Source organism: Cebidichthys violaceus, unplaced genomic scaffold, assembly GCF_023349555.1.
Source record: "Cebidichthys violaceus isolate CVI_PGR_0920_01 unplaced genomic scaffold, fCebVio1.0.p SCAF_28, whole genome shotgun sequence".
Taxonomy (NCBI): Eukaryota; Metazoa; Chordata; class Actinopteri; order Perciformes; family Stichaeidae; genus Cebidichthys; species Cebidichthys violaceus.
The window spans coordinates 248565-262075 of NW_027176461.1; the positions used below are offsets into that span (position 1 = coordinate 248565).

General features: G+C 43.2%; 2 protein-coding genes across 2 annotated transcripts in view; both read right to left on the minus strand.

The window, feature by feature from the left end:
• Nucleotides 1-1675, minus strand: part of stard9 (StAR-related lipid transfer (START) domain containing 9) — a 37351-nt gene extending 35676 nt beyond the window's left edge. The window contains exon 1 of the mRNA XM_068721467.1: nt 1447-1675. Within this exon, the coding sequence (XP_068577568.1) occupies nt 1447-1493 (47 nt within the window). The 5' untranslated portion in view covers nt 1494-1675. The remainder of the gene's footprint in view (nt 1-1446) is intronic.
• A 278-nt stretch (nt 1676-1953) lies between these two features.
• On the minus strand, nt 1954-12585 carry cdan1 (codanin 1). Its single transcript, XM_068721903.1, has 28 exons — nt 12506-12585; nt 11298-12016; nt 10996-11196; nt 10571-10761; nt 10369-10485; nt 10176-10254; nt 9952-10072; nt 9274-9383; nt 9021-9110; nt 8817-8892; nt 8451-8656; nt 8209-8341; nt 7891-8034; nt 7572-7738; nt 7324-7405; nt 7104-7193; nt 6962-7016; nt 6665-6801; nt 6468-6571; nt 6028-6177; nt 5789-5852; nt 5582-5660; nt 4462-4658; nt 4221-4328; nt 4068-4131; nt 3711-3922; nt 3060-3167; nt 1954-2933 (listed from the first exon to the last, which is right to left on the minus strand). Exons 1-28 carry the CDS (start codon nt 12581-12583, stop codon nt 2811-2813), a joined length of 4005 nt encoding a protein of 1334 aa, XP_068578004.1. The 5' UTR covers nt 12584-12585; the 3' UTR covers nt 1954-2810.
• Nucleotides 12586-13511: the final 926 nt, after the last annotated feature.

Consider the following 13511-nt stretch of genomic DNA (forward strand, 5'->3'; position numbering starts at 1 on the left):
GGACGCACTGAATCCTAAAAACAAGGGAAAAACACACTTCTGTTCCCCGGGCCGAGTGAGAAATGTAGCTGACCAGTCTGGTGTTAATGTTATCTCTGTCTCACAGCAGGCCCTCATTCAAAACATACAAGTAAGGAAACAGATCCTTCAGAAAGGAGAAGAGGAAAGTGAGACCGACAGAATCAGAAATCAGGATGCAGAGATTTGCATGACAGTGAAGATTATTTATGAGAAATGCTTTTGTTATGCAAAATACCAGGAAGACGGGTTGAAAGAATCATTGTCTGACCCTTCATAGCCTGAATAATGCTTTGTTATGGAACTGTAGTAAGCACCCCTACAAACCATCCTGCAGGGCTTCAATCGAACTCAATGTACTATTATACTTTATATGCACTATACCCCTAAATATCTGTTATCAAACATGTTGTAGCAATTTACCTCCAGTGGAGCCAAGTCACTTTACAACCTCTCTGTGTTACTCTGCTACCTAAACAGCAGATTTCACAGCACTATTAAATGAGGGGTAACGTTTTTCCATAAATGCCTCTCACTTAACAAAGGGAATAGCTTAAAAGTGTAATAGGAAAATTAGAATTAAGTCTGTTTGGACTAGTTCATTATCTGATCAATAGAATACATTAGGAAGCACATACAAGGCCTTTGTTACATACTGTAAGTTAGTTTGTCCAATTACTTTTGAGCCTCTGAAAATGTGGGGGGGCTGTGTAAAAAGGGCTGTAAGTCCTAAATGGTTATTGTGATTGTTTTGTTGTTATATCCATTGAATTAAAGCTGAAAGTCTACACTTTAAGCACATATTGACTGCTTGATTTCAAATCCATTGGAGTTGTGTAAAGAGGCAAAATTAGAAAAAACATGTGTCACAGTCCAAATACTTATGGCCCTTACTGTACTATGAAATGAACAAAAACAATAGGAAAACACCATCAAACGTGCTTGTTATAAAAAACATTAATATTGATTCATACACGGGGCAGTCGCACATAAAGAGATAGCAAAGGTGCTTTGAATAAAACACATTATTTTCTTTATAACTTTTCTTTATAACTAGCTCCAGCTTTTTTGTGTGCATTACTCAGCACCACACACAAGCTGCTCAGTCAGACAACACTACTGACAGCCACAGTTGTCATCGTCCACCATGTGCACCACTCCACTGAGTTTTAAGCTAGTTAGCTTAACGTTCGTTTCTGTTAAGTTATGTTACTTCGGTAAAGCAGGTTAGTGCTATAATAAAGCAACACGAGAAGCTTCATATTTTTGTGTTACTAGTATTAACAGCCAAAGTCACATTACTGGTAACAACAGGTCTGATATGACTTGAGATGCGGAGGCAACTTAACGTCAAAACACTCGAATAATGTCAATTCAAACCGCCGTTTAATTACCGTTAAGTTAATGTTGTCTACCGTTAGAACTTACCTTGCGTTGAGAGGGCGGACTCGAACGGCAACTTTAACGTTTGCCATGTTGCCTTCTAGACGAAGACAACTCTCTCAACAGTCGACTAACTCGGAGCTGGTGTACAACAACAGCTCCCGTGTGGACATTGTTGAGTCTTCTTTCATATTAATCCGATAAGAGTTCAAAGAGCGGGAGGTAACTGTCCAGCCATCCGCTGTTCAAGTCACCTCTACCGGCTGAACGCGGGTTCAACCGCCCGCCGCGTCACAACTAACGTTCAACTCTCAACCGGAGAAGTTAAACTTCCTGCTGGAAATAAAGAGAGGAGAGACGCTCCTCCTACAACTCCTCCTACGACTCCATATTAAAATCCCCCTTTTAGTTATTACTTACATCTACTATTGAGATTGTTACACTGGAGATTATACTTTGTTTTGTTGGCTGACGATTTATAATCTGATTAGTGGATCGTTTCAGTGATACATTTTCCCGCCATTACGCCACAATAACGACAACACAAAAAAATAAGATTTAAAAGCAGAATACTTCTTTATTATTATTTTTGTGGCAACATAAAAATATTTCACTTTTAAAAAGCAGCAGGGAATGCAGTGAATACTCGTTCAACATGAACTAAAAACCAATCACAAACTGCAGTCTTGCATTCTTAGAACAAACATGCAATCACTGTGGTGATCAAAGGCAGTGTGTGAAAGTGCTATACTAAAATTAAGACTTTCTATTTTCTCTGGTAAGTCTAAAAACCAACAAAAAGTAGTTTTATTACCAAGAGTTCCTTTAAAAACTATGGCTTGTCCGATAGAATATTTCATGTAAAAAATTGGGAACATAATTGCATGTTTTAAAGAGTCTTTAAGGTGACACTGAAGTTACTCAGTTTGAGTCCTCGGCAGTGTGATGCTGACCCGTCTTATGTCTTTGCCAATTCTCTGCAATGGTCTCGACTGTTTGAAATGTTTCATCTACTGTACTAGTATTTCCCTTCGGACACAATCATATATTTACCAGGTGTGCTTGCAGGAAAGTTTAACAGACCTAAAAGAAAGGTGTGTAATGGTGTCGTCCCCGAGCTACTTCTGACTGGCAGGGCTCTCTGGTTGTCACCTCAGCAAAAGAGCAGAGGGATCCATGAAAGGCTGCTGTCACTTCACAGGAAGAGACCAAAAGTCTGAAGCTTGCAAAGCTCTGTGCAGAGGCTGACTGTGGTACAGCTTTGATGGCAATTCGAGAAGAAGAAAAAAAAAAAAAAAAGGTCAACAACAACAAGTCACCCAGATCTGTCTCTCTCCTGAATAACACATTGACTGATGTGACATAAACACAGTGTGGATAACAGAAAAGATGCTGTAGGGATATTGCTGTCATGTAGCTCCCTCTACTGTCTGTTGTGAGACCTGCAGCATATCCAAGCGGCTCTGCAACTCAGCCAGAGGCAAGGGTGGTTTAATACTCTGTGACCGCAGCTGGAAATTCTCCATCAGCTCCTGAAATGACACAGAATTGAGAGAACAAAGTGAGCAAGAGAAAAGAGTTGAAAGGGGTCAAATCGCGAGCAAAGATAATGGATTTTCAAGGAATAGAAGATGACAGAAATGCAGCGAACCCCTCACCGCTGGCAAGGCCAAGTTTGTTAGCTTCTTCCAATGAGATGTGACCTCTTCCTCGCTCAAGACTTGTCCGTCAACCAGCTTTCTAACCAGAAACAGGTAGTTCTTCCACTAAAAAGACACGGGAACGCATTACAAAAGGTTAAATCTAACAAAACATGTCATCAAACATCTGTTTTGGAGCATGCTGGTGGCATAATGGTTCAAGTCAGGTCAGGGGCCTTTGTTGCATGTCCTCTCTTTCGTCCGTCTCTCTACTATCAGCAGTAAAAACTGATGCAAAAAATCCTAAAAAAAACCTTTTTATAATAAAGAATGTAAAATACCTGCAATAGGGAATACAAACGGAAACAACATGCATCTCTCAATCAAAAACTGACCAAAAAGCTCATTTTGAGCTCCATAAATAAAATAAAACTAGTGCATATATTATGCTGTGAACACAGACGATGGCATCATTTTAAGTGTTTTTCACACCTGTTGCTTTAAATCCTTGATGTGTAATGCTTACAGGTGTACAGATGGCCGTGCACATACAGTATGCAGTGAGGTATTTGGGGGGAATAGCCTATAAAACATATATAAAAAAAGGTAGACGTGGTTGTAGTAGCATCATTAATACTTGTGTATCAGTCATCGCACTGGCAGACAAACCTCAGTGTCGCTGGCCTTCAGCACCGCGGTGACGGTGAGCGGGGTGAAGAGCAGGTGGAGGGGGGCGGAGGAACAGCGGTCGCCTTGCCACAGCTCGGCAAGCTGCTCCAGCAGCGCTCTGACAGGAGGCTCTGATCCTGAACCAGGACCCACAACAAGACCTTCGCCTCCGCTGCACCCTGACAGAGACAGTACGGGCAGCTCTGCAGACACTGAGCAGACAGATACACACAACAGGTCTGTTACACGGTACGGTAACCAGACTTTACGTTGCTATTAATGAGCTTATAGCTAAACAGTGAACACGTTGCATGTCATCAAGACATAGCTCTCCTGGTATTAACCGTCTTCTCTTACCCAGCTTGCAGGCCAGCAGGACAGTCAAGTTCAGCAGCATCTGCTCCGACACCACAGTTGAGAACTAAGTGAAGAGAAAAGAAGAACAGAGTGTGATGACTACTGGCAAAAATCAGTAAATCCACAAGTTTTGCAATTGTGTGCTTCATGTACCTTTCTGCAGGCCAGTGTGTCTACCACTCTCTGTAGCAGAGTTTTCACCTGACAGCTGGTGAGCAGCTCCTCATCAGACCGGGGGCCTACTGCAATGCTCAGCAACTCCTAAATTAAAATTTCAGACAGACATAATCTATTTTTCTAGGTAAGGTAATTATCTGAAGATGCAACTTATTCTTAGATTTACTTTCCTCGAAGTAAATGTAAAGGAAAACTTCCTCCTCTCATGCAGGCCTACCTTCATCTCAATGATGATGTCAGAGGGCAGTGAAGCGCTGTGGTCGCAGTGCGGCGGGCAGGATGTCACTCTCTCGCCTCCTTGTTTCCTCTTGGGAGTGGTCGACGGCTCCTCCTTGGTTACCAGCTCTAGCAGGGCCCCCTCCACGGCCTTCATCACACGATCACACCTGCTCTTCCACTCTCGTCTTATCAGGGCTGATAAGAAAAAAGAAAGAAAATCCTAGATGGATGTCCTCAGGGAACTTTAAATCGCAGCACTGGTTTGGTTTTTCCTTTCATCTACAATGACGTTCTGTAACAAGATCTCAGCAGCGCAGAGAGCTTTAAGGTTCTGGATCACACCAGAGTTTTTGCATGTTCACTTCATAACAGTATCATCGCATAGTTTTAGTGAGCAGAAAAATAAGACGTCCTTGCACAATTTCAAATCAGTCCAGTGCAATAAGAAAAATAAAAAACAGAATATTTAGAGTTTTACATTGGAACCCAGGCATGTAACAGTGTTTTACTTTAGAGAACTAAATGCTTTCTCCTGCCTTCATGGAAGCCAGCAGCTATTATTCATCGTGGCATGAAAATCAATTTGCAGCGATATCAAAATATGGATCCACTGACCCGAGACGCAGATCAGTTTTGGCCCAAACACCGACCTTGTTTAGCAGATCGGTATGAATATATTTTTGATAATGTTGCGTTTCTGCTCATTCAACATTCATTCAGTAACGGCGGGCCACCAACGACCCCTGGCCTCCTGCTGCCTTAAATATTAATGATTTCAAATTAAATTTGTGAAAAAAAGATTCAATCACTGATTGGTGTCGGCAAAAATCCTAAAGTTGAGGTGTCAGAATCCAGAGAAAAAAGTTGGATTGGTACCTCCCTACAGACAAGTTGCTTAACATTCAAAATTAATTATTCAACACATTATTAAAGAATGTCTGGTTTCAAGTTAGAAACTACTTTTTGAAATCTATTTGGAATACAAATAACAAGCAACAACAACAATGTCTCATTGGTTGCACGTCTTAAGCAACAACAGACTGGAAAACAGAAAGAATCAATTTAGAGTGTGATTTGTATTCAACGCAGTGAAAACATGCAGAAACACGAGCGGCTACCTGTGATGTTGGCGGAGAGCCAGCTGCAGGCCTTTTCTGTAGCAAGACGTTTGGTGATGTTTTCAGATGTGGTCAGGACCTAAAAAACATGGAAACACACACACAAGTGTTTAAAAAAAATAAAAAAAATAAAAATAAAAATAAAAAAAAACCTTGCTAGATGCGTTTGTGGGAATCATTTTTGCACGTGATTTAAACAGGACGTACAGCAGGGGACGTCTCATCGGAGAGCAGAATCCGTACGGCCTCTGGACTCTTCTCACAGCAGAATCTGAAAAAACACATTGAGATTACCACGCAGTCGTGAAACGCCAACGGTGTGTTGAGCAACCCAGAAGGGCAACCTTTTCTTTTACCTCCAACACTAACCAGGTACTAATATCCTATTAAATCTATGGACTTGGAGGAACACTGTTGCTGGCTGCTTGTAAAAGAAGCCGTCGTACCTGGTGGCTTTTGCCAGGGCCTCCACTCCAGCGACACACAGCTGAGCACAGATGGAGTCATTCAGCTTTGAAGGATTGGAGTTTGGCGACTTCAGACCATCTCGCAGCATCTTCTCACCGCGCTCCACCAACTCACTCACTAATGTGGCCCTGATGAGGATCCCCAAATAAAACGGAGTGAACACACACACACAAAGATAAACAAAAATGACTAAGATGACATACAGTTCAGGTTTGATGATGTGAGTTTACATCTACAAAGGGTGGTGAATTCACACCTAAGTGCTGGTAAATGTGGACTGTTGCACAGTCACAAGCCTCTTAGGAAGGCAACCAACCAAAGTTGCAGGTTGATTAACTGCTATTCTAATCAAAATAAAGGAAAGTGAAGAAACAGTTCATTTAGAAATGGGTTTCTGCGCACACTCTGTGACACTAACTTCATGTGCTTGACGGCGTTGGATCCAACTCGCTCAGCTATAAACTCCACGGTGCGACGCAACGACGGCGGCTGGTTGTGAAAGAAGGCTTGCTCGAGGTCCACCTGTCACATGCAAGTGGTTTAAATACTCGCACAAAAGGTAATGCAGAGACGTCGTTCCATATTTCACTTCACCCGCCACTCCTGTCGACTCACCTGTAGCTTCTGCTGCGACCTGTTGGTGGTCGGCGTGTCCTTCAGCTCGGCAGAAGTGGGAGTGATCTTGCGGATGATTCCTCCACTTTTGGCGGCGCTTCCGGACACAAAGGCAGCCAAGAGCTTACGGAACTCACCTGAAACACATTGTTAATATGTGCATGTTGCTTCATGGCCCATTTGTAGTGAACATACCAAATGTGATCGAAGCTATCCGGCTCCTGATTAACAGGGTTTTACCTTAAAACTCTAACCCTAACCACAAAATGTAAAAACGTCTTTCCACATTCCACTCACCAAGAAATGGACAACATGTGTAGAGAAGCTGCTGATCCACCAGAGGAATGCAGTCCTACAAAATGTCAAGAGAAACCTCAGTACAACTGACAAACCAGCATCATTTTATGGACAAACAGCTACTTAAGAATGTTTGACTTACGAGCCCCGCAGCACTCGTGGTGCTGTCCTCCAGCTTGGCCACCTCAGTGAACTCATTGGTGAAGAAAATATCCTCAGGAATCACCGGGATCTACACAAGTTCAGTTACATTTGACTGTTTTGTAAACATGAATATCAGACAAACACAAAGAAGTGCACTCTGCAGGTCATGTTTTACAACTCAATCCACGATCAAATAACATCCACAAGTCGTGTCTCACCTGGAAAAGCCAACCCAACATAGACACCATTAGTAGCTTGTTCAGGTAACACATTTCTCCACATCTGGCCAGCAGCATCCTCCTACAAGCACACAGAAAAAAAAGAGGCTCTGTGAGACAAGTGTTTTTTACACTACAAGTTGAAGCAAATGGTATGCCACCAAAAGTGCATTTATTTGACATTTTACCACAGCTGTCTCTTCTTTAACAAACGTTTGTGGAACAAATGTGCAGAAATGGAGACAGACCTGTACAGGAGGAGCAGCTTGCCCAGTGCCGTCCTATAGCAGAGCAGGAGGGGACCAATGAAGTCCATCATGGAGAGGAACTCCACCAGCCAGGGCACAGTCAGGATGGTGCGCCTCCTTCTCATGCTGTTCCTCAGCACAGCACAAACATCCAGCACTGGAACACTCTGTGAATACACATGTATTCATTGATCTTAATAGGGACATTTTAGAGGTTCCTTAATGAGATACAACACACCCACTGAGAGGAAAACAATCATTTAGCTTGGCTTTTATCTGCTCTATTTTAAGTAGTTTATAAACCTTTTTATTCCCTCACCTTGCTACGCAGGGCTATAGCAGTGTCCTGTATCTCCCTGGATGGTCTCTCAGACGTTTGGTAAGGCAGAAAGGAAATGAATCCCAGAAACTTCGCCAGAAGACGAGCGAGGAGCAGCACTGAGGTGAACCGCTGCTTCTCATCCTGATGGACAGACAAAAGGTTTATATAATGATTAACCGCATGTTGGTCAGATCGGTCTTTTCTGAATCCAGTGTGTTTGCAATTTTATGGACTATCCACGCTGAAACAGTTTCAGCTTGATCCAAACTGACAGGGCACACGATAACATCCCTTTGTCTGACTCTGAGGGCATACCTGCTGCTCCATGTCCCCGTCTCCGTCCACCTCTACCTCCGCGATGGAAGCAGGAGGACTCAGGATGGACACCTCGTCCAGCTGGAGGAGCTGCTGACACAGGCTGTCCTGTAGGTGCTGGTTCAGCTGGCAGCTGGTACACAAAATGTTAGACATGTTAGATCACAGAGACTAAAAGCTTCTCGCTTTATATATATTATATACATTTTTGATATGATCTAGTGTAATTAGTATTTGCCTACCAGCTAGCTGTCTGCAGGAAGTCCCTGAAGAACTCCTGGTGACCAGGAAAGGATGGTGGAGGGCAGGGCCCGACGACTCCCTGAGGCTGGATGAGACGCTCCTCAAGACGCTTCAAACGCCCGAGGCTGTCGGCTCCCAGCATGCCGAGCAGGTCCGCATCAGGAGTATCCCCGGGGGAGCTGTTCACACGGGGGCCTTTACACGTCTACAAAAAACATAAAAGGATTTAGTGTACCAACTGTGTGCAAGGTGCCACTATTCTGTTTAAAGGAGAAACGTTATCACGGTAGATAAAAGCCCATTTGATATAGTAAAAAGTATTTGTTAAGATCTATAGTTTAGGTGAGAATGAGGTGCCAGTCTACCTGAATAAGCTGCTTCAGGAACAGACGAGCAAAATGAGAATGGTTTCCTGCAGAGGTCAGCTGACTCATCATTCCTCTAAAAAATGTTTTAAAAAAGCAACAAAATATAAAAATAGATCAGAAAGATGCATTAGATAGAAACCATTTTTTAACATTTAAATAACTCCACAAGGTATAAAAAGACTGAAAGTCAACTGGACTTGCCTTATCCTGCTGCCGAGAGCAGCGTCAAAGTTCCAGCCCTGCTCTTTGTGAAAGTCCTCCCATTCTCGTAACACCTCGTAAAAAATATCTCTGAGAAAAGAGCAGAAACACCAAACGCAAAAGTGACGATTAGCTCTAATTCAGCTGTTTCTTGTAGTGCGGCGCCTGTAGCCCGGTTCTAATAATGAACTATTTTTACTGGACATGTACTGAGAGGGCAGCTGTGCAAAAGAACAAACACATCGTGGTATACCTCTGTTTTTTAAAGGTGTGGAAGGCCTTGTCACTACCGAAGTTGGACCGGTTGTCAGTAGCAGGCTGGAACGGGACAGAGTGGATGAAAGTGGAGACTGAAGGAGAGAGCTGGAACACATGGAGGAATAAAAACACATCAACTAAACAGGAAGTAGTTTTCTATAGACAGATTGTGTTAGTAGTTACTGTATTATAATAATAGGTAAAGGGAGAGGCACATACAATATATTTATTAAACAATATGGCTGCAACCAACTGCTATTTTTTCTATTATCAAAGACTGTTTTGTCCTAGCAGCAGTCCAAAACCAAAAGATATCAACTTAATATCATGTAACTGAAGGAAATATTGCCATTTATCCCTTTTGAGAAGCTGATTCAGTAAAATATTTTGTATCTTTGCTTGAAAAATGACTCAAAATTATTTATTATCAATAATTGATAATAAACTATCAAAATAGCTGCAGATTAATGTAACGCAGATGGACTAATCAGTAAATCAACCAGCTTTAAACATTATTAACATAATCTAATAAAGATATAAATAAATCTGAAAACAGGTGGCGTCTTAAAAAAAAAAAAAGCATAAAGTATTGGTACTAATATTTTATCATATTCAGTAACACTCGGCCACTAATAAGCATTGATGGCAGTACAACACAGTACAAGTGTGTTACCTTGGAGGTGCTTCCCTCCTGGGCCTGAGCCAGGTGGCCCCTGAGAGCCGGAGAGAAAGACGCCACCCGGTCGTTCTCTGCCAGTAGACGCAAGGTACACTTGTCCAAATGAGCTACCAACCTACCAAAGAATACGTATTTAGGGATCAACTCGGGGAGACCGGATGAGCGGAATCACTTAATTAGGGAGCAAAATTCAGGAAATGTGGTATAAAACAACTCACTGAAACTGATTCTCCAGAACCTTCACCGCAAAATACACACAGTTGTGTACTTGTCTCAGGTAACATCTCTCGAGGATTTCTGAAAATGTAAAAAGAAAGTTGCTCAATATCCATTTTAATTCAAACAAAAAGTTGAAAAATCCTATTATTATAGTTATATAGGACTAATGTGACAAACATACTGATTACACACCTGAATTCACTGTACACAAACTTTCCTGTTCATCCTCATCGTGAGTGTGAGGGGATTGAGACGTTAGCAACTGCACCACAAAGAAAAGCTCAAGGAAAATGTTTGGCACAAGGTTTTCTGTAAGACACGACAACACAAACAAGAAAGTGTTATATATAAACAAATTGTTTTAGCACATTACCACCACCTTGTGGTCACTCACCAGTAATGCAGGTACAGTACAGCTCTGCTAGGAGATCCAGTTCCACAGAGAAGGTGACTTTGGATGGTTCAGGACAGGCTGTCTGCAGCTCTGGTGTAACTTTAGACCCCGTCCTCAGTCCTAACTTGGTGGGGGTGCACGGGTCCAGAGAGGACAGTAGAGGAGAGCCAACCTGCTGAGCTCGCTTTGTCCTAAAAACAAGAAATCTCTGATTATGAAGCAACAGAGGTAAAATAAAGTTAACAGAAACAGCAGAGGCTATCGTTAATAATGATGGGAAAATATAGAAAGTGTATATTGTGACGTATACGTAAAAAACTGTAAAAGAATACCAGCATCATAATGAGTGTATAGACTAGAAAGCCTTGTCCACTCATCAAATAATGTCAACTTTCATGTCAGATTAATCCTGCATGTGCACTTACTTTTCTCTCTTGAGCAGCTCCCTCTCTTCCTGCAGGCTCAGAGGACTGCCCACCGTCAGCGACCCCTCAAGTGCCTCTACAGCTAACGAGGGACTAGAAGATTCACTGAACGGGGTGGAGGTGAAGCACGTCTTAGGTTTGGAGTGAGGCCGTTCTGCACTGACTGGCGTTGGGTTTATTCTTCGAGATGGTTTGGATGCCCTGAAGGATAATGAAAACGTTAAGACAAATCTAAAAAAAAAAAAATCAACAATGGAGTCAGTGTTGTTCTTTTGTCTAACCCTATAGTTGTTTGGACTTACGCAGGTGAAATGGGTGATGACCCAACAGGAGGGAAGTCCTCCAAGTTGTTGAAGTTGAGCTGCCCCACAGACGGAGGTGAAGCCTGCTCGCTTAGCCTACTGTTCCCTCCTCCTCTACCCGACCTTCTTCCCCCGCTTTCCCATCGCCCGGTCTCATCACCTTGATGTCCTCCCCGCCACCCTCCATGTTTCCCTTGTCCCCCCGCTGCCGTGTTGCCACCACCTTTCTTGCGACCCTTCTGGGACTGGAAGCTGGGGCTTTTCTGGAGGTCAGGGGGAGAAACCATGTAGTCTCCCAGACTGATCCTCTGGCCGGACCGGCGTTCAGAGCCTGAAGGCCTGGAGGCGGGGCTCCATCCTGTAGCAAAGGAGGAGGGGCTGCTGAAGGCGTTGACCCCACTCAGAGACTGGGACCCTGACTGACCGGTAGAGTCCCACTCTGAACCAGGCGACACTGAGGCAGATGGAGAAAACAGCTGGACCCGGCTGGCACTCCGAGAACCAGCTCCACCACCACCAGCAGACCTGCAGCCCTTCCTGTCAGTGGCGCACTGAGTCTGGGCACCAGGTCTGGGGTGGCTGGGGGTCTTGGCCGGCGTGGCGGGGCCATGAGTCAGTGCTCGACTGCTCTGCTCTCTCAGGAAGTTTAGAAGAAATGGGACAAACTCTTGTTTGTGAACTGTCACCTCAGGTTCTCTCAATGCCAGCCGTTCACCTTCCTGTTGAAAAGAGAGACATACGTGTTAGGAAACAATGAACTGAGACAGATATATAATTCATAAAGATAAAATAACTGCCATAATCAACCCTATCTAGTGCATGATGAAGTAGAGAGTAACGAGGTCGTTTTGCTGCTCAGCTGCAGGACATTGCAGAAAGTAGCTTGTTGACCCAACATTAGCTAACAATGCACGGACTAACATCCGCAAAACTGCGCAGCTCTCTTCAGATAGTAATATTACTTACAACAGGAGCAAACGGCTGTGCAAAATTATGTTTTAATACAACATTTTCTGGAAAGATGGTTGACAACGTAATGGTCTCGTCTGCAGTCCATCCCATTCAAGGCTACAGCTAACCTAGCTCGATAGGCTAAAAGTTTTGTTTACAATCACTTGTTAGCTATGTCATCTCTTAAAACACATCATATAAGGGCGAGCGCGCGTAAGACGTCTCAGTCACGTGGCTCGTAATCATTTCAGACATACCTCGTCATTCTTTAGCCAGTCCAAGACCGTTTTAACGTCCACTTTCTTCCACAGAAGAGATTCCAAAAGAGCCGCCATTCTGCGCGGCTGAAGGGCTGATGGGGAGGGGGGCGGGGTTAGCGCGTACGCATGCGCGTAATGCGTATGACGTATGCCAGCCACGTGTTTCAGTTAACGGGAGCTGATTGGTTCGTTAGGCTCGTTTGAGGTGTCCCGTGGCCTTTTTTGTTTTTTTGCCACGATATAAAATGGAAAGAAATATTATATTAAGCAAACTGGCAGATGAGACAACTTTATTCTTAAAAAAAATATTTATTTATCACACAAATCTACATAACTATATCACCAGGAGACTATAATCCCATACAGGGACTGGCTAAATGCATTGAACAAATCAACAACTGGATGTGCCAGAATTTTCTTCAATTAAACAAAGATAAAACGGAAGTAATTGTTTTTGGTACCAAGGATGAACGATTGAAAGTCAGCGCTCAGCTTCAATCACTGATGTTAAAAACCACAAACAAAGCCAGAAACCTAGGTGTAGTTATGGATTCAGACCTCAACCTGAACAGCCACATCAAGACAATCACAAAATCAGCCTACTATCACCTGAAGAACATATCAAGGATTAGAGGACTTATGTCTCAACAGGATTTGGAAAAACTTGTCCATGCATTTATTTTCAGTAGACTGGACTACTGTAACGGTGTGTTCACAGGTCTCTGTAAAAAGTCAGTCAGAAAGCTGCATCTGATTCAGAACGCTGCAGCTCGAGTCCTCACTAAGACCAAGAAAGTGGATCACATCACTCCAGTTCTGAGGTCTTTGCACTGACTTCCTGTCCAACAAAGAATTGACTTTAAAATCCTGCTGTTGGTTTATAAAGCACTGAATGGTTCAGGGCCAAAATACATCTCTGATCTGCTGCTATCCTATGAACCATCCCGACCCCTTAGGTCGTCTGGGACCGGTCTACTTTCTGTTCCCAGAGTCAGAACTAAAC

What these genes read in the sequence shown, in the direction of transcription:
- cdan1 (XM_068721903.1), bottom strand. Translation starts at nt 12,583, where the DNA reads ATGGCGGCTCTTTTGGAATCTCTTCTGTGGAAGAAAGTGGACGTTAAA. An exon ending in CACACCTTTAAAAAACAGAG is followed by an intron (nt 9,111 to 9,273) that starts GTATACCACGAT and finishes CTCTTTTCTCAG; the next exon opens with AGATATTTTTTACGAGGTGT. An exon ending in ACACACTGGCCTGCAGAAAG is followed by an intron (nt 4,132 to 4,220) that starts GTACATGAAGCA and finishes CTCTTCACTTAG; the next exon opens with TTCTCAACTGTGGTGTCGGA.